General features: G+C 41.9%; 1 protein-coding gene across 8 annotated transcripts in view; it reads right to left on the bottom strand.

Moving 5' to 3' along the window:
- Positions 1 to 1084: 1084 nt before the first annotated feature.
- Positions 1085 to 20963, bottom strand: part of raph1a (Ras association (RalGDS/AF-6) and pleckstrin homology domains 1a) — an 82722-nt gene continuing 62843 nt past the window's right edge. For 7 of the 8 annotated variants that reach the window (XM_054787090.1, XM_054787085.1, XM_054787091.1 and 4 more), the window contains 11 exons: positions 15781 to 15858; positions 10928 to 11002; positions 10749 to 10833; positions 8784 to 8905; positions 8641 to 8706; positions 6044 to 6187; positions 5870 to 5980; positions 5666 to 5764; positions 5449 to 5569; positions 5242 to 5375; positions 1085 to 3800 (listed from right to left, as the gene is read on the bottom strand). In XM_054787090.1, the coding sequence (XP_054643065.1) occupies positions 1602 to 3800; positions 5242 to 5375; positions 5449 to 5569; positions 5666 to 5764; positions 5870 to 5980; positions 6044 to 6187; positions 8641 to 8706; positions 8784 to 8905; positions 10749 to 10833; positions 10928 to 11002; positions 15781 to 15858 (3234 nt within the window). In that variant the 3' untranslated portion in view covers positions 1085 to 1601. Of the gene's footprint in view, positions 3801 to 5241; positions 5376 to 5448; positions 5570 to 5665; positions 5765 to 5869; positions 5981 to 6043; positions 6188 to 8640; positions 8707 to 8783; positions 8906 to 10748; positions 10834 to 10927; positions 11003 to 15780; positions 15859 to 16475; positions 19388 to 20963 lie in introns of those variants that run through there. The other variant, XM_054787092.1, reaches the window with a different exon arrangement.

Consider the following 20963-nt stretch of genomic DNA (forward strand, 5'->3'; position numbering starts at 1 on the left):
TCGCCAATGAGCTATCCAGATATATTATACAGATCAGTGGGCGGGCATTATGAAAAAAAGGGGCCGCAAAACGCAACGGAGGTCCGCGTCATCAGGTTATCACACGTGTTGTGTTTGCGGTCTATTTTCTACGGGATGGCCAAAAAATAAAATAAAATATATTTAGACCACCCGGAAGAGGATTGTACCATAGACATAGACGACGCATCGCAACGTCGCCGCCATATTGGATGTGTCAAGGCTGCGCTGTAAATGAAAAAGTATATGTACTTATAGCACCATAAAGCATGAAACAAGAGGAACTAACTTAAGTCATTGTAGAAAGGCGCTTAATGAAAGTAAGTCAATTTACGTGTATTCATTTACAGGGCAGCCTTGACACATCCAATATGGCGGCGACGTTGACGTACGCAGCAGTTGACAAAACCACTCGATCACACGGGCAGCGGTAACATTTGGGAGTTGTGGCAATGTTAATGGAGGTGGCCCGTTTTGTGGTACACACTTGACGCCATTTTGTTGCACATGAGGCCAGCCCTTTAAGTTGTTAAATGATACTTACCAGACGGAAGGTGCATTCAGGAGTCCAACATTTTAATGAGGGTGTAATACAAGGTGGTCTAATTATCATTTAACATCTGTTTTTTCCAATGAAATCAGCGAGAAAGGAAGAGATTGTCCCCTATTTGGAAACATTTTGATTTGATATCTCCTAATAAAGTATGTGCATTGTAATTCATAATCAAATAGCCATGATTAAAATTCACCAGTGCTGAGTGCCACTTGATGGCGCCATAGAGCGGATGAAGCTTTGTGGTTCACAACGACAGACCCATAAAGTCTGACTTGTAAGAAAAATCTTTATAACAAAAAGTTTATTTCCACCAATAAATGTCGTTTTCCCCGAGGGTGTATAAAAAGGTGGTTTCAAGTGGTTCCACCCAGGGGCATGGCCAGGAATTCTTATTTGGGGTGCTAGGGACTACTAAAGCAGGCGTTTCCACATTTTTTTTCATCCAAAACGTGAAAACCAAGTCTGGAAAAAGCATAAAAAAAGTGGAAGAAGCTTTCAAAAGCGAAGTGATTGAGCTGATTGGTTTTATTGATCGATTGATGGGATTGATGATGCGCACAGTGATGTGGTGTTCTTTGGAGCGCCTCCTACATTCCATAGCCTCTCCTCCGCTACGGCGAGCGAAGCAATATGGCCGCCAGCGTGGCTCGCAATAACGAGCAAACAAAAGAAAACATTTGCAACACGTTTACGATGAAAGTTGAAATGATTCAAGCGCTAAGAAAGATCTTTGCAGTATTAAATTATCTTATATAAAATTGACATGAAACGCCCATCTGTACGATATCAACACTCATCCTTCATGGTTCCTACCTCCTTCAGTCATGTGTAGGCTTTGTAAAATCAAAGTATATACATCAACATTTACATCTTTGTGTATATGTGTGTGTTTGTACTGATTATTCAACATATAGAATGCGAGAAAAAATGAAGCGCAGAACAGGAAGTAGAAAGTTTGTTTCCTGTTATGACCCGCCTCCTCCCGTTCGATCAAGTCACATGACTCTCCACCAGTCTGGGGACACGTCTACCACTCGCTGGTCAGTTTGGTGCTTTGGTCCCGTTTGGGCGGCGCGGGCGGCGGTCCTCGCCGCAGCGTTGCATAGCCTGAAATGTTGGCGCCGTGTTTGGCGGACTGGGAGTGTGCCTGGTGGCGGGAAAGCGTCTGCGTGTGGCGCCGGCCGTCCTGCTGCTGATGAAGGAGCTCGGGCGGGGGGGGCGGGAGGAGCGCCATGTCGTCCATGGTGGCCACGGGCTCCATCTTGGAGGACGGGACGAGCTGGGAGGAGGTGAGGGAGCCATGGCGGGAAACGGACTTCCTCTTGAGGGTGCGGTTCAGGTCTTCCAGGAAATGAGTCTTGAGCGCCAAGGTGCTCGGCCCCACAGATTTCGGGGACGTGGGGGGGATGGGAGAGGAGGAGGAGGAGAAAGAAGAGAGTGAGGGAGGCGGGGTTTGGGAGAGGGGCGGTGGCGAGAGCGGCACTTGAGTGTCGTGCGTGGTTGTGTTGCTCGCCCGCCGATTTAGCATGGGCAGAGGGACCGCCCCCTTTTTGAGGGAGCCCTGCTTCCACGCTGAAGATGACAAAGGTGGGGCCGGCTGCTTTTGAGGCTGGGGGTTGACCACGGCCACCTTTGGCGGCTGGTGGAACTCAGACGGGTGGGGCGGAGGAGGGAAGAGCTCAGAGTCGCTGGGCGGGGGAGGGAAGTAGTCAGGTGATGACTCCAGATGATGCAGGGGGGGGGACGGGAAGTCTGAGGAGGCCTGATGGTTCTGGCCCGTTTGGAGCCCCTGGAGCGCCAACGGCAGATTTGCCAGATTCAGCTTGCCCGGCTTGGGAAGTGCGGAGGCCTCCTTGGCGGGCGATCCGGTGGCTGAGGAGGAGCTGGAGGACGTTTGAGCTTGAGGAGCTTGTCCAAATTTAGTGAGGAGGGTCTCCACTTTCTTGGGCCGCTCGTCCGCCGCTTCGCCTGAGTTGGAGCGCATGGAGGAGGCTCTTTGCGGGGCAGGAGGCGGCCCCCGCTTGGTGGAGCCTGTGGAAGAGGTGGAAGGAGACTTCTTCATGGGGGAGCCCGTCTTGGAGGCAGGCGGAGGGGGGAACTCGGTGAGAGAGTTGTCAGGAGGAGGCGGGGGGAACTCTGGGGACTGTGGAGCGACAACGCCCCCTGGCTGCCATTTTGGTTTGGCCTTGACTGCCGGGGGGGACTGAGGGGTGTTAAACTTTGAGCCCTCTATGGAGTTGGAGGAGGGAACCGAGGCGGATGCGGCGTTTCCTGGAAACTGGTTGACAATCTGTTTGACCAGAGATGAGGTCGCCATGGAGACGGAGGAAGAGGAGGATGAGGGGGAGAGGACAAGGTTTTTGGAGGAGAGACTGTGCTGCTTGGGGAGGGTGGGCGGCGGCTGATTGGGGGAGTGGCCTGTGGAGAAACTCTGCTGCTTCTTCACAGGGCCGTGACCACTGAGGGGCGGCGTGGGGGACACCGGTGACAGTGCAATTGGCAGGGAGGATGGACCTGTGGGTTTAGGGGGGGTCTGTGGAGGAAAACCACCAGTGAAGGTTTTGGGTGGTGTTGGCGGGGGCGCATTGGGAGACAGTGGACGCAGGGATGCAGGGGGAGAGAGCTCGGCCAGTGCTTGAGGAGGGGTGGACTCCCCGGGCACAGGTGGAGTAAAGTCATACACCATGTTTGGAAACTTCTGGGCCAGGAACTGCTTGAGACCAGCATTGGACAGGTGAGTGTGGGGCTCCAGGGTGGCCTCGGGTGGGGGGGGCAACCCGTTGGCTTCCAGGATCTCCGGTGGCGGAGGTGGGAGGTATGAGGATTCGTCCTCCGGCGGTGGAGGAGGAAGGGAGGTGTGACTCTGTTGCAGAGTCAGGGTGGAGCCTTGAAGCGGTTCTGAGGGTGGAGGTGGTGGAGGTGGTGAGCTGTAAGCAGCCGGCAGAGTGTTGTAGTTGGGAAGTGGGGGGGCTGCAGCTGGCTGAGCTTGGGACTGGTTCTGGTTTTGGTTCTGCAGCCGAGCCAGCGTGCTGTATTTGATGTAGGAGGCCGCCTGGTGGGCCACGCTCGCCACCGGGGGCGGGGAGCAATCTCCGGTGGGAACCATCCCGTCGGTGTAGCTGCTCCGGGAGGGCGGCGTCTGAGGCTGGGAGAGAGGGAGGTGCTGAGAGGAGAAGTTGGGGATCTGCAAGGGGATGGGTCTACTGATGGTGTCCATCTTCATCATCTGCAGACAAGATGCCACACAAACCAGAAAAGTCACATTGGTTCGGTAACAACACACGCGACACAAAAAGCAGCAAAGACAAAAGTCAAGTGCAGGCAAGCAAGGAGAAGCGACATCCATCTTAAACTGCTGGCTGCCTAGAGGGTGTTAACTTTCCTTGGCACTTGGCGTACCTAACACAGGCACGCGCATTCCGTGCGGTTGTTAGCTAATGATAGGGATTTGGCAAAGTTTGGCTTCTGGCGTTAGCTAGCATTGAATGTAAAAAGCCTAGCCCGGGGCTCGTTTACAGCCCGTGCCACACTCTAAAAATATTACTACTAAAAAAAAAAAAAAAAAAAGGCAAACTATTCAGAAGAATTTGTATTCTTATGAGAAAATAATGACAATAAAGTTGTAATATAACGAGGAAAAATAATATAATTTTAGTAGCGTAGAGTTTGAAATATTAAAGAAAAAGTCTGTTACTTTTTAAGTCGTAATATTTTGAGAAATAAAACAAAGGGAAAAAGTTATAATATTATGGCAATAAAGTCAAAATATTATGGGAAGAAAATGTACAAAGATTATTGAAGAACAGCATAGAAATATTTGGGGGAAAAAAACTGCAAAAAAAAAGTGAAGTTGATTCTAATATGCTTTTGCACCTACATCACACAGCTAAGAATAATGGAAGATGAGAAGCACGACGAAAGTAAAAAGTTATCAAATGGGAATAATGTAAAAAAAATATAGGTTTTTCACCTATATGACAAAGCTGAGATGCATTTTTTTCTTGAAATATATAATATACTGTAAATTCTCAGCATACCTTCATGTGTTGCGTTACAAAAAGTTGCATCCTTTCACTATTCACTACACAGACAATTTGTATGCAGTTGAATTGATGATAGTGATAAATATACAGTACGTGCTAGCCACTGGTTGTGGTGGTCTTTTGATGTGTAAAAAAATGTCACCTTGTAATCCAGCAGCTTTTTTTTTTTTTTTTTTTTTACTCCAACAACAAACACGGAAAGTCAGTGTGCAAAGACGAGGACAACAAATGTATCAAACTCAGATCCGGCTTTTTTCAACAAGCTCAAAAGGCATGGTCATGATGACCATGGCAATGCATTTTGCTTCAGTGTTATTGCTATACTGCTCACAGCCACTAGGGGGCACATTTGCATGGTTACCAAGTCCAGGCAGTTGTGCTTTAGGGTTATGGCTTGCATCCTTTTATCATGCAGACAAATCATTGATTATCTCCTTGCACCGTCACAACCCCAAATCACACACACACACACACACCCTACTTCCTGTCTAACCTCCACTCCCAACGCCACCTGCACACAGGGGCACCGCCATGCGCCCCTTCACCTTGGACCGCTGGCAGGAAAGCAAGAAGAGGAAACCTGATGGATAAATACAATCATGTGTTGTGTGTGTTGGTCCACACCTCTCCTCCTTGCGTGCCCCGCCTCCACGCGTCAGAGAAGATGGAGCTGACTACACTCTGCGAGCGGGTGTGGCCCAATGACATCATCTCTGACACGCCACTGTCAGACTGGCTGGAGTGGTTGGACTGGGACTCTGGTGAGCAGACACAATCAAAGTGGTTATTGTTGACAGTCAGACGTTCCACCTGTGCAGACTCGCTGCTTACCTGGAAGACTGGAGGAGGACGATCCCGACTTAATGGAGGAGGAGGAGAGCGAGGACCAGTCATAGGCCGCCTCCGTCCTCCTCCTGGCGTCCTGATAGTTGATGTACAGCTGCTTCCCGTACTGAGCAGACAGAGAGAAAAGGAATGTGAGCTAAATTATTCTTTGTGCACATTTCACGGTCGACTGTGTTTCCAGATCAGATCTTTGCTCTCGCACCTTAGCGATGCGGATGCTATTGACCCATTGCTGGAGGGTTCTGACATCGTCACAGCACAGGTACTTGATATACTGAGACTTCTTCTGGATCTGAGGGTGCTGCGCAAACACACACATGCACAGTGACTACACTGTCTCTATAGATGTTTATAAAAGAACCCATAAATAATATGGAATCATTCAGTTTGGGTGAGGTGACTGTACCTTGAGCACCATGCAGAAGTCTGTGGGAGCCTTGTACTTGCTCTTATAGTCTTGGCCGTGGTAGACGTTGACGTGGTCCAACTGGAGAAAACACACCAGATCTCGAGACGCCTGCGCAGACAAGAACCACGTTAGACGCCGGCCGTCGTTTCCCATTACGAGGCGCTCTGATACCTTCGCTTTGCCTTTGGGGACATAGTAGACTCCAGAGGCCCGAAGCAGGAAGTAGCGCTTCTTCCAGGACTTCTTGCCGTCCTCTTTGAGCCACAGTGTGCCCTCCATCTCAGGGACAGACACAGAGCTGCCCCCAAAACACTCCTGGCACGTGGGCACGGGTGGGAAATGGGAAGGAAAAATGATTAACCATCTTGCTGTTGATGTCCTGTAATTGAGGCCTTATTTTTTTTACTTTCACTAAACGCAAATAAAGCACAGCTCAACTTTGGTTTGCATTACTCATTTTGTAAAATATATATGTTTTTTAACTATATAAACATATACTGTATTGTCAAATCCTTATTCATTTTAAATTAAAATTAAATACATACATTTTTAAAAACGTCATTTTACAATATATATATATATTTTTAATGTCATTTTGTAAATTGAAGTAATTAAAATTAAATGAATAAAAATTCAAATTATATTTTTAACTATATATATATATATATATATATACACACTGTACATATTGTTTATTTTTCATTTTACAATATATTTTTTAAAATGTCATTTTGTAAATTGAAATTGACAGTCATTTTGTAAAATGACCTATAATTAAATGGAATTTAATTACAATTACATTTTTTTTAATCTTCTCTTCTCCTTTCGGCTTTTCCCTTCAGGGGTTGCCACAGCGAACCAATTGCCTCCATCTAACCCTGTCTTCGGCATCCTCTTCTCTCACACCAACTACCTTCATGTCCTTCATGTTCACGACATCCATAAACCTCCTCTTTGGTCTTCCTCTAGGCCTCCTGCTTGGCAGTTCCAAACTCAGCATCCTTCTACCAACAGTATATATTCCCTATCTCTCCTCTGGACATGTCCAAACCATCTCAGTCTGGCCTCTCTGACTTCATCTCCAAAACCTCTAACATGTGCTGTCCCTGATGTACTCATTCCTGATCCTATCCTTCCTGGTCACTCCCAGAGAGAACCTCAGCATCTTCATCTCTGCTACCTCCAGCTCTGTCTCCTGTCTTTTCCTCATTGACACTGTCTCTAGACCAAACAACATGGCTGGTCTCACCACAGTTGTGTACACCTTTCCTTTCATTTTAGCTGAAACTCTTCTATCACACATCACACCTGACACTTTTCTCCACCCGTACCATCCTGCCTGTACACGCTTCTTCCCCTCTTTTCCACACTCTCCATTGCTCTGGACTGTTGACCTTAAGTACTTAAAATCTTTCACCTTTATCTCTTCTCCCTGTAAGCTCACTCTTCCACTTGGGTCCTCTCACTCACACACATGTACTCTGTCTTACTGCGGCTAACCTTCATATATATAAAATATAATATATTGTACATATTTATTTTCTTTTTACAATACAATACATTTTTTAAAGTCATTTGGTGAATTGAAATTGACTTTGAAAAATTTATTTTTAAAATGTCATTGTATTTTCATATATACTTTTTTTTTTTTTTACAAATTTCATTTTACAATAATTTTATAAAAAATTAAATGAATTTAAAATTACATATATATATATACACACACACACAGACATTTCATTTTACAATGTATTTTTGAAAGTCATTTTGTAAACTGAAATTGACTTTAAAAATGTATTTTTAAAATGTCATTGTAAAATGATTTTTTTAAATAAAATTTTCATACTTTTCTTTTCAAATTTCATTTTACAATAATTTTTTAACACACATTTTGTATTACATGGTTATATATATATATATGTATATATATGTAAGTATATATATGTAAGTATATATATGTAAATATATATGTATATATGTAAGTATATATGTATATATGTATGTATATATGTATATATATATGTATGTATATATGTATATATATATGTATATATATATGTATATATATATATATGTATATATATGTATGTATATATATATATGTATATATATGTATGTATATATATGTATGTATATATATGTATGTATATATATGTATGTATATGTATGTATATATGTATGTATATATATGTAAATATATGTATGTATATATATGTATGTATATATATATGTATATATATGTATGTATATATATGTATATATGTAAATATAAATATATATGCATATATATGTAAATATATATGTATATATAAGTATATATGTATATATATGTAAGTATATATAAGTATATATGTATATGTGTGTGTGTATATATATATATATATATATACACACACACACACACACACACTTCATTTTACAATGTATTTTTTTGAAAATGTCATTTTGTAAATGATTTTATAAATTAAATGTATTTAAAATTAAATTGAAACGATATATTTTAAATTTCATTTGACAATATATTTTTTTTAAACGCCATTTTGTAAAATGACTTTTCCAAAATGAGGTGAAATTGCAGCATTTCATTTTACAAAATGTGTATCCTATCAAAAATGTGCAACTGTGTTAATTTTGGAGTAGCATGAGTTTATTTGATGAAACAAGCATTTATAAAATAACACAACTAACGGAGACTCGAGGCAATTAGCTTCTGCTCCATTTCGGGGCTGAAGATGTGTTTGCCGGGGGGGGGGGGGACAGCACCTCACCTCCAACAGAGCTTCTTTGTTGCGCTCAGCCATGTCGCACGTCTCCTTCCGCCCCAACAGATAGTTCTGCATCAAGCACACAGCAAAGCATGTGATGATGAGAAGCAAACATACCAGGTGCGTTCGTCAGCTGGGTGACTTACCTGCGGGTTCTTGAAAGGCGCGTACTTCTCAATCCGCTCTGTGAACATGAGGCGGTTCTGGCTGTCTCGGGTCCAGTTCAGGAGGTTCTCCACCAGGTTCTCGTGATCCTCAAAGACGCGTTCTGGAAAGGAGTTGAACATTGGGTGGATTGATGGCTTACGTCTTTTCCAAGCTGATGCGTGAAAGCTTCGTGATACAGTACATCTCATTTCAATGGCTAAAGTCAGGATGATGTACAGTATTTACAGCAACTTGATGACATTAGCTCATTTCCCGTGGGAAAAGCAGGGAAGTTCAGCTTTTACGATGTGATAGGAAGTCCACACAGTGGGGGTGGGGGGCTGCTCTATGCCGTGTATGTCCTTCTCCTCAGCTCCTACTTCCTTTTTCTCCTCATCACAAGGCTGACTGCTTCTACAGCCCTGAAGATGTGGGTTACATCACATGCATCACTGCACGGGACCTACATACACACCGTGTGTGTGTGTGTGTGTGTCAAAAACTGTTAAGCTGATAGTACAATATGCGCCCGCAAAACACACATCTCCCCCCAGCCCCCGGAGGAAAGTGTTGTGAGCACATGCAGTCTTTGCGTTCAAGTACTGTAGGACACCTTGTACCACCGCCAGATGCTACACCAGTGATCTTCTCATTCATCCTGGTCCTTGTACTCTCAGGGCGTCACTGAATCCATCACAACACCCTCACGAGGTGGTTTTGCTTTTAAAGAACAATATGCAGGCTAGATTTGGTGCTTTCCATTATTTCTCAAGGGGAACGCTGTGACAAAGTGCATTTCATCAATAAATACAAAAATAGTTCATTCAAATACAACTTAATTCTTGTAAAATGAAAGCTGTTTTCAACTGAAATGATCATGTTTGTTTCATCATATACGTGTTTACTTTATTGTGTAAAAAACATTTGTTTTCATAATTTCTTCACAAAAAATGTTCTCTTAATACTGTAGATATTACTTTTTTACTCACAAAATTACACTTTTTTTCCCCTAATAAGAAAAAAAGACTTTATTCCAAAAATTGCACTTTTTTCCCCTTGTAATATGACATAATATGTACTATTCAAATTTATAACTTTTATCCTCTTGTTACAACTTTATTCTCACTAAATTGCAGCTATTTTCTTGCAATATTATGAGGTCATGCTAGTAAGAGTATAAAGTTTTTCCTCTTAACATGACCACTTTTTTTCTTGCATTAATACAACCTTAAAATTTGAACTTTTTCCTCTTAATATTATGGCTTTATTCTCACTAAATTGCATTACAATTACTTTTTTTCTTGTAATAATATAACATTAATCTGGTAAAATTACAACGTTTATTCCCTTAATACTATGACTTTATTTTCACTAAATTGCACTTTTTTATGTAATAATATAACATTAATCTGGTAAAATTACAACTTTTATCCTCTTAATACTATGACTTTATTCTCCCTAAACTGCACGTTTTTCCTTGTAACAACACAACTTTATTCTAGTAAATTCCAAAGTTTTTCCTCTTAATATTACGGCTTTTTTTCCTCACAAAATTGAACCTTTTTCTTCTTATAATACAAGTTTATTCTAGTAAAATTATAACTTTTTCCTCTTAATATTGGAACTTTATTCTTTTTTCTTGTAATATTACAACATTATTCTGCTAAAATTATGGCTCTTTTGCCCTTAATATTATGACTTCATTCTCCCAATTGCTTATGTTTTTCTTGTAATATTGATTGCCAGGTTGCCTTACAGATGAAAAAAAATCACCACCTTACGTGAATCCTTTTTTTTTAAACTGTTAAATTTGGACTTAGAATTCTGACCTCCACAGATGAAAAGTACATGTTTTTCCACGTAGCTGCGTAAATGCACACATACTGTATGTGCAGTAGCTAGTAGATTTTCAACAGAGCGAGAGCGCTGTTGATAGATGCGGGGCCCGGTGTGTGTCTTCTTACCCATCTGGAGTTCATGGATGGTTTCCACCAGTGACCAGTCTGGACTGTAACCACAGTGGGACTTCTCCAGCAAGCTGTCCAGAACCTGACAACAGGACACAACAATACATTCGTCTAGCCTTACATACAGTAAGTACTTGACTGTTGTAACGCAGAGGGGGGTGGGATGGGGTTTGTACCTGTCGGACCGTTTGTCTCTCGTCCACCATCATCGTCTTGGAGCTCTCGTCTGACAAATGAACACGGATCACCAGCTGTCAACACACACGTAACATGTGAGTACTCCAAATTACACAACTTTTTGAATATCCACACTGGAAAAGACAAAAAAAAAAAAAAGGTTACGATAACAACAGAACTAAAGTGTGACATAATGTCTGTCCTGGCTGCTCAGTACAATATGGCCAAATGAAAGAGTACAGTGTTTCGCTCCAGTTCCTTAAACTGTCACACCTCATCAGTTCCTGTTATCACACAGTAGGCAAAGGGTCCCTGACATGATTCATTTATTATTATTATTATTATCGTTTGTAATTATGTTCTACATTGTTCCGTTTTTGAAAGCCATCTGTAAATTAGCAAAAATGACATTTATAGTCGATGGCGCCGGCCATGATGAGCTAGCTTTCGATGTTCAGTCTCATTCTGGAAGTGATGCCACCTCAAGTAGATGGTGGACTCGGTTCAGTATATTTTTCATCCAAATAGTTGTCGTGCCAAAATGGTGTGTTGCTTCTGGATGTTGACAGTATCCCAGTGATACTGTAAGTTTGTTTTCTTTTACAGAAGAGGAAGATTTAACACAACAATGAATGAAGCAAGTGCAGAAAACAAGAGACAGATAGATGCCCACCTCGAGTTCTGCTCTTTGCAGTGATCATTTTACTGATGACTGCTATAAACGAACACCTTTACAAGAAGCATTTGACTCAAAAGTACGCTATAAACGCAATTTTGAAAAAGGATGCTATTCTTCCGGTACACAAAACAAGGAAGAATTGACCACTGCGTCAAAGTTGCCACTGAACAGAGCAAGTCAGGTCTTGTTTGCATGTCTTCTACACACTATTCCATGATAGCAACATGATTTAAACTTACCATTCTATGTTTTGAAGGCGACTGGTCTTCATCTCCATGTCTTAAGGCTTAGGTCCATGTTCTAAAAGCTCTCTATTTCACCTCCAAATGTTTCTTTCTCTACAAAAACTTAAGACATGGCTCAAATCTTGACTATAATCACTGTAACCATCCTCTGTCTTGTACACCGCTATGTTTGTGTAACTGAGTGATAGTACCCGCATGGCATCACTTCCGGAAATGAGACTGACAAGCAAGAGCTACCTCATCATGGCTGGCGCCATCAACTATAAATGTCATTTTTGCAAATTTACAGTACGCTTTCAAAAATGGAGCAATGCAGAACATAATTACAAACAATACATAACATTTAACTGAAGTTGATTACTAATTTCTGTTTGTTATTTATTTGTTTATTTTATGCCACGCTTGTCGTGTTCAAGGCTTTTGCTGGAACACTCAAGGAGACGGAATAAGCTTGTTCACATTTCTATAAGACACCATTAGCCTCGTCTGAACTGAAACTTCATGGGACAAATGTTTCTGCCCTGAAGATGGAAATAAAAATTCAAAAACCCACATGACGTTGGACTGTTTAAAAGCGTGGCAAGGTGGCAGTAAGACCATTTGCATTTCTCCTGCTAATATTGTCCATAGTTACCAGCCAAGTGCTAATTACTGCCTGGCTTGTTCTGACATGCTAGCTAGGTGGCTAAAGGGTTATCTTTGATTGCAGCATCATTACAATTTTACAGAGGGAAATATTAGATATGATAATATGAACAAGGTAGTCGAAAGGCTCAATACCTACTTTGTAAATATTTGCCCAAAATTGGAACAAAAGATACCAAATTCATTGCAAGTTGAGGAAAGGAATGAAACTATAGACATGAATCTCAACTCCATGTTCCTCACTCGGGTAACAAAAAAGGAAGTCATTGACAGATCGCAGAACCGCTGAAGTACATCAGTAATTTATCATTCCAGACTGGTAAATTCCCAAACAAAATGAAAACGGCTAAACATTACATTAATTTACAAACTACCAACCAGTCTCCTTATTACCTCAAGTTTCAAAAATCATTGAAAAGCTATTCAACAACAGGTTGGACAAATGTACACTAGGTCCCCAACTTAAGAACATTCGACTAGTGAACATTCGGAGATACAAACGCAAGCTGACTGGTCTATATTTTCATGTACTGTATTTTGCCTTGTAATAAGTCCATGTTTATACTGCTACATGCTTGACCAGTAGAGGGCACTGTGACACTGCTAATGGGACCAACAGGTCGAGGAAGAGGAGAGAGGAAGGCTAAGTTGTAGTTGCATGATACAACCCGGACAGAGCGTGTGATTAAAGTTTATGAAGAGTTAATAGGCCTGCTTAATTCTACACCACCCACAGAACACTACCTCTTTTAGAAGAGTCTAACCACCACCATTTGTCCTTTTTTTCAATATCTCCTCCTCCTCCACCACAACGACGTATGCTTGACCACTCATCTTCAAAGGTCAATAACATTTATCATTACGTATTCTTATATCACTTTTATTATTGTTTTTTTCATTAATTATCCTGGTTTAATATTACTACTACATCCAAACTCATATTTACATACATACGTGCATGGCTCAGATCAAGGGTACCCAAGTGTTACATTTAAAATTTGAAACTGGTGGATAGACCTTGGTAATGTTATCAACACAAACTTCAAACATTGCAAAACACACACCCAACATACCAGAGATCGAGACGTCTTCCATTTCCCATAGCAACCCTCCGAAGTTCACTCTTTCTTAAATGTAAAGTACATAACTCAGTGTCCACTCGGTGTTAGACTTTTGTTCAAATAATCTTATTTTACTCTTTTATACACAAATAATCACTTTAGTTGCAGAGTTGAGTAATTATTCCATGAATATAAACCATTGTAATCATCATGGGGTTTGTTTTTCCATGGAATTATGTTCTTCAAAACTTTCATCAGCAGGCGGACACGAAGGTAATGTACTTGACAAGACAGCAAAGGGTACCCTTGATCTGAGCCATGCACATACTGTATATGTATACACGTACATGTAGTACCTATATAATTGGTAATATTACATTTTTTTCAACTTAAGAACAAATCGACTTGCGAATGGTCATCTGGAACCAATTGTGTTCATTGGGGAATTAGTGTATTAATAAAAATGAGTTGAATAATGAATTGAACTAACATTTCAACTTCCATGGCTCTAAAGGAAATCACTGAGGAAATGACCAATGCTGTAGACCACAGAAAGTGTGCACTGCAGTATTTATGGATTTGACAAAAGCCTTCGATACAATTAATCACAACATCCTAATTACTTAGCAGACAGGAGGCAACATGTGAAGCTAGGAGAAAATACTGTACATCTGCGAGCTTGAAGGTATCGTGCGGCGTGCCCCAAGGATCAATACTGGGACCAAAACCGTTTAATCTATATATAAACGACATCTGTAAAGTCGCGAAGGACTTGAAATTGGTATTATTTGCAGAAGATACAACCGCATTCTTCTGTGGAGATAGCACACATGAACTAATGGAAAAAAATCAGAGAGGAATTAACTATACTAAAAAGATGGTTCCATAATAATAGACTATCCCTAAACCTAAGTAAAACTAAAATAATGCTATTTCGGTAAGTGCAAAAATGATACACAGTCGCAAATACAAATTGAAGGCACAGACATTGACAGGGTAAACGGAAATAAACATTTCTCGGCGTCACAATAGATAATATGAGCTGATAATCTTGCATTAAAAATATCCAACATAAACTGGCTAGAAATACCTCAAGACTGAATAAAGCTAAATTTGTTCTAGACCAACAATAACTCCATACTCACTACGGCTCTCTGGGATTAGCATATCTAACTTACTGTATTGTGTGGAGATATGGGGAAACAACTATAAAAGTACACTACACTCATGAACTACACTGTATGCTCCAAAAAAGGGCAGTTAGGATGATCCATAATGCCGCTTACATGGAACATACAAACCCTTTATTCCTAAAATCACAATTATTAAAACTTGCTAAAATGATGCATAAAGCAAACTATTACCAAAAACGTTAAAAAAAATTCTTCTCAACAAGAGAGCAGAAATATGATCTTCGGGACAAATGAAACCTAAAACACTTATATGCACGGACTACACTAAAAACCTTCAGCATTTCTGTGTGTGGATTCACCACTTCATGTCACTCCTATTTCATAACTGTTTATTTACCTATGACGGTAGAATGACAAAAATGTTTTATCAAGTGACTACTCTCATTTTGCTATTGTTTGTTTTTTGTCATGACCACTTTAATTGTACGTGTACGTGTACTGCAAAAAAGGCCTCAAGGTTTCATGACAACTACGTTTGACCCTGGAACAGATTAATTCCATTTCCTGTATCCAATGAGAACATTTGTTGCAGAATATGAAAACGATTTTTTTGTCTTAGAGCTAAAATATACTCTTCCAAGTTGATGTGTGACAGAGAATACATACATTTTGCCAGGTATCTGGAGTTTAGTGTGTGTGTGTGTGTGTGTGTTAAATCCAGGCAGTTAATCCAGCATGTCTCTTCCTCCCTCTGTAGGATTGAGGATTTCATTTGCTAGGGTCATTATGCTGAGTGTTGTCTCTGTATGTGTGTGTGTGTGTGTGTTAGACCCCAGCTGTTATCGACCCGCACTTTTATTGTGGAGTATCACTGACCTGACCCACATAGGCTGGACATGTTGCCAGACACACACACACACAATATTCTGGTACCTGCAGAGGCCTGCCATGCCTTGAACTATAATTAAGCAACGTTTTCCTCTGACAGTGTCAATCAAACCAGATTTTTGTGATGTTTTTGTGACTTATCCCAATAGACAGTGCAGGTGGTGTACCTAATGTTGTGTCCAGTGGGCATATAAGACTCACCTTTTTCACCTGGGCCTCCTTGATCTTCTCCAGAGCAACCCGAATGTTATCAGCCTTCACCTTGGCGGCCTGCTCCTCCTGCACGCACACACACATAAACATGTGTTTTGGTCAATGCTGACACAATTTGCAAAAGCAGGTAAGGACACACACAGCTCAAACCCACCCGACTTCTCCAGCAAGAGTTCATGCTTTTACTTTTGAGTCAAAGATTGTGTCTGCTCTGGCATCCTAACTAGTACAGGAAAAAAACCCTCCAGGATATTCCAGAATTCATCCATCCATCAGGCTGGCAGTTGGGCATCTTCCTCCAGCATTATTTATAGCCTACTGGCGGCGCTGTGACGTCACAAAGCCGCGCAAGACGAGAAAGACGAACGGCGTCGCCCGTTGTCTTGACAACCTCACGCGGTAAAGCATAACCCCCTGATGCCACCAAACCACCCACACTTCACGCATGCGCAGTCACTGGCGGCAAGCCACCTTAGCGTGACTTGTAAACGTTCTATTAAACGACTTATAAAACTTAATAAATGTCCCTTTAAGCCAAACACGCACGCAAACGGCGTCTTAATAATATAAACACAACAGCAGAAAAAAACGGATGAAGCCAACAAAAACAAGGGGGGGGAAATGATCAAGGTTTTAACTAGCTAAAGCGTAACGGCGAAACTAGCATTAGTGACGCGGCTCACCAACTGGCAAAGCCGGCAAAGTTGCTTCTTCATCACGTCACCTCCTCCCCGGCTGAGAGCAAGGACGCAAATGACAGCAAGATGGAGAGGGAGGGATGGAGTGAGCCAGGCGGTCAGACGTGGATGGAGGAGGAGCAAAACAACAGCTGGGCCAACCCACATGGCGGCCATGCCATTGCTATCACTGCATATTAATATTACACGCTACTTTATTATTAATCCTTATAACTTATTTCTACTACTAGCTACACCAGTTAAGAAAAATAACACTGAGCATTCAAGAAGACAGAACTACACCGTTGTAGATGGCAACAGTTCAGTTAGCTTTAGCAGCTATGTACAAAGTATCCTGACAGTGCACATGTCTTACATAACTACTGCGTTTCCAGTCAAGACCAAAATTTATTGGGCAAAAACAAAGCACTGACAGGGATTTAATTTTACAAAAACTATTATACAACACATCATCTGTTTTCTGAAAACAATGAGTGCGGATTATACTGCACATTCCTATTAAAAATAAGTGAATAATTAAAATATTGAAGTTGTTAGGTAATATGTAGCATTAGTGTGAATTGGTGGATTCTTAAATTGGAAATAAATGTGAGGTACTCTTATTATGGAGCCACAAATAACGCCGATATTAATGTATGGATTCCTTTCATCCAACAGCTTCCTTCCACACCACGGGCATTTATCTTAGCTGCTGACGCCATTGCTGTCTTGCTGCATAAACATTGCTCTTCTCTGTGTCTTAATAAATATGCAGATGACCGTTATAAGATTCAGGATTCAAGAGTTTTACATATGCACAGTAAAACAGGTAGTAGCGACTCAATTTGCCGCGTTCAAGTCAGATGTCCCTCCTGAGCTGCCATGCAAAATCAGAAGTGGGCCAGCATGAATGTGTGTGTGTGAGTGTTGGACTGCAGTGTAACACTGACATGGGAACAGTGTGCTGCTACAGTATATGAAGCTAGCATGCATACATGCACATATGCTGCTGTGCCTGGAAGCTCTAATGAGTGCAAGTAATGTCACATTCAGTCAGCCTCCTCCCTTATCCCCCCAGCAAATAATCTCAAAGCTTTTAGCAGACCCCTCCAATCTGAGGTCACAAATAAAGATTTTTTCAAGCAGCTGCACTGTAAGGTATTAATGGAGTCCCCTCAGGCAGGAAGAATTCTGAATGTGGAAAGACACCGCTGAGGCTCTTGAGATGCTATTATTATTATTACATCATAGTCTCCTTGAAAACAATATGCCTTTTTCCCCTCACAACAATTAAGATTATAAGGACATTTTTTTTTTCCTGGAATCATTACAAATTCCAGTAGAATTTGAAGAACACGACTTTGTAAGACTTTCTCGTAACATCCCTACTTTTCTTGTCAAAACTTGTTGTTCAAATAAATCCTTTTTTCAAAGAAAAAAAGCAACCCTACATCTAACCTGAAAACTGTTTAAAAACCTAATTTGAAACCCTAATCTTTGGCTGAATCTCAATTCTACCCCTTACCCGTGGGTTTTGCACGTTCACGAGAAGCATTTACCCCTTACCCCTCCTTAAACCGAGGGGTAAGGGGTAGGTGCTAAGGGGTACACACCCCTTGAAAACAAGTGTGGTCACTGACCACACTTGAAACAAAGGGGTAGGCGGAGCTACAAGACCCGCTGAGAAAAGGGAAGCGCAGATACCGAAGGAAACACATACAGTAGCCTAAATGTACTGTAAGTCATTATGCATAATTATTGAGTTTCACAGTAACATCACTCATCTTTTATTACAGTATATAGTCAATCAATTGCTACTCCACGTAAATATTCACCATGTTTCGATTGTTGGTTTTCGCGAGTTATGAAATAAATAAAAACATGTACCCAACATGGCCATATGTGGACAGCACACCACAATACAAACTTGATTCAACTTTTGGAATCTACTGTTGTCCCATCTGTTTTTTTTGCCATCACTCTATATTTGTTTTCAGCACACTATTACTATACTACTATTACTATTATTGTATTTCCAATGAGTTCATCGTTGTTGCCCCTCATTCATGCATATGTGTCATTCCTGCAGTAGATGCTGAGGCAAGTGAAGTCAGCTGCTACAAAATACAGACTCCGGACCTTTCAAAAGCTACAATCTCAGTATGCAAAAGTCAAATACAGCAAAATGCAATTGCTACATTTTCTATTTTTGTAAATGTTGTTACAGGTCTTGTTTGTAAGCTGTTATCTATTAGAGTTGTTTGTTGTTTTGCAATAAATGTCACAGTTTGTACAAATGTTTGCCTTTTATTAGGTAGGCTTTATGTGAGGTAGTCTATATAAAACTGAAAACACCTTACTTTATGGTAGGAAACATTGATTAGAAACCATTTAATCATCTCATCTGCCCATGTCACCGCCAGCAAGCGGTGAAGGGTGATGACGTAATAAGAACCAAGTGGTGGCCCATTTCTTAGTGGCTTCTTTCCCTTGGCCCTAGGTTTTAAACGGGTAAGACGAAGAGGAAGGGCTAAGGGGTAGAATTGAGATTCAGCCTCAAGTCTGAAACTCTAACCCTAGTATGAAACCCTGAACCGAATCTGAAACCCTAGTCTGTAAACCTAATGCTAATCTGAACCCCTGGTCTGAAACCTGATCCCAAATGTGCTGCTGTTAAAGCTTTTAGTGGAGGAAAAAGGCCTAAAACAGCGTCAGCTGTTTGGAGGTTGACGCTTCTTAAAAGTCAAAGACTAATCTGACGACATTCCCTTAATTTGAAGCCACGGGGCCGCACGGTGGTCTAGTGGTTAGCATGTTGGCCAACACAGTCAGTCTGGAGATCAGGAAGACCTGAGTCGATTCTCCCTTGGGCATTTCTGTGTGGAGTTTGCATGTTCTCCCTGTGCGTTTTCTCCGGGTACTCCGGTTTCCTCCCACATTCGTTAGGTTAGGTTAATGGCGACTCAAAATAGTCCATAGGTATGAATGTGAGTGTGAGTACTGCCCTGCCCTGGCTGGCGACCAGTCCAGGGTGTACCCCGCCTGTCGCCCGAAGTCTACGTTTCAGCCTTTAAAGAGCCAGCAGCCTCCACTTCCACACTGAGGAGGAAACGCTGACTTGGACAGGTCAATGAGGCCAAAGCCACTACGTGGAGTAAAAGCACAAGATCTAGATCATCTATATCAGGTTTGTGGAGAAAGATGGGGACTTGACAGCCAAAGCTCCAAACCCCAAAGGAGACTGGAGTCCTGATGCCTGCAAGCAAGTGCACGCTTCCGAGCAATCACTCTACTCGGCTGCAAAGAGGATTATCCCAGCCTTTGTGCACACACACACAAACGCACACACTCACAAACGCACACAAAACCCCCCCCCCTGAACCTTAGCGATGAAGATGCCTGCAGTTTCGTTCGAGAGCGACTGAGTGATGTCATAAAAGCTCCACAACGTTGCCGGGAATGTAACTGGACGCCTAGCGGGATGGATAGATGGATAGATGGATGGATGGATGGATGGATGGATAGATAGACAGATAGACAGCTAGATAGATAGACAAACAGATAGATGGACACATAGACAGATAGCTACAGACAGATAGTTACGTAGATCTCCATCTGGTCTAAACAAGAACAATTAATGAGCAGCGTGTTGTTGTCATTAACAGCATTGATTAGTGTTATCGACTCAGCCACACAACTTTAGCACAGCAGGAGATGCGCCCACTGGGAGTCCCGTCCCGCTTCCACACTCATTCCCAAGCAACTCTTTGCAGCCATGTGGCTCCAACGTGAAATAAAACAGTCAACGACTCCATGATTCCTGCAATGAAGACTTCAGCTAAAACACATTTCATGTACAAGACCACATGCGATGGAACTCATTGTGAATACTCTTTCATCCAAGTCAGTTGATGCTCAAAGACTAGATAGGACAGCTCTAGTCTGATCAGATAGGACAGCTGTAATCCTATTTAGACTACACCAGGTAGGACAGAACTGGCAGGTCTTCTACCTTGTCTTTGAGCAAGAACTGATGAAGCCTGCTCAAAGACTAGGCAGGACATCTCTAGTCTGATTAGATAGGACAGCTCTGGACATATATGATGCTGTAGTCTAGTTAAGGCTAGAACTGTCATATCTAGTATTTGATCATGGCTTTATGAAGCCTTCTCAAAGACTAGGCAGGACAGCAAGGACAGCCCTACCCCTACTTAGACTACACTAGATAGGACAGCTCCAGTCTGATAGGGCTAGGGCTGCATGCCTGGGGAGACTAATGTTGTCCCCTAGTCTAGTCTAAATATGATTACAGCTCTCCTATCTACAGGCAGCTCCAGTCCTACCCAGTCTTTGAGCAAGAACTGAAGAAGCATGCTCAAAGACTAGGCAGGACAGCTTTATTATGACTAGATAGGACAGCCCCAATCCCACTTAGGGCAGACTAGGTAGGACAGCTCCAGTCTGATGGGGATAGGGCTGCCTGTTTGGGAAGAC

This window comes from Dunckerocampus dactyliophorus, chromosome 9 (assembly GCF_027744805.1).
Source record: "Dunckerocampus dactyliophorus isolate RoL2022-P2 chromosome 9, RoL_Ddac_1.1, whole genome shotgun sequence".
Classification (NCBI taxonomy): Eukaryota; Metazoa; Chordata; class Actinopteri; order Syngnathiformes; family Syngnathidae; genus Dunckerocampus; species Dunckerocampus dactyliophorus.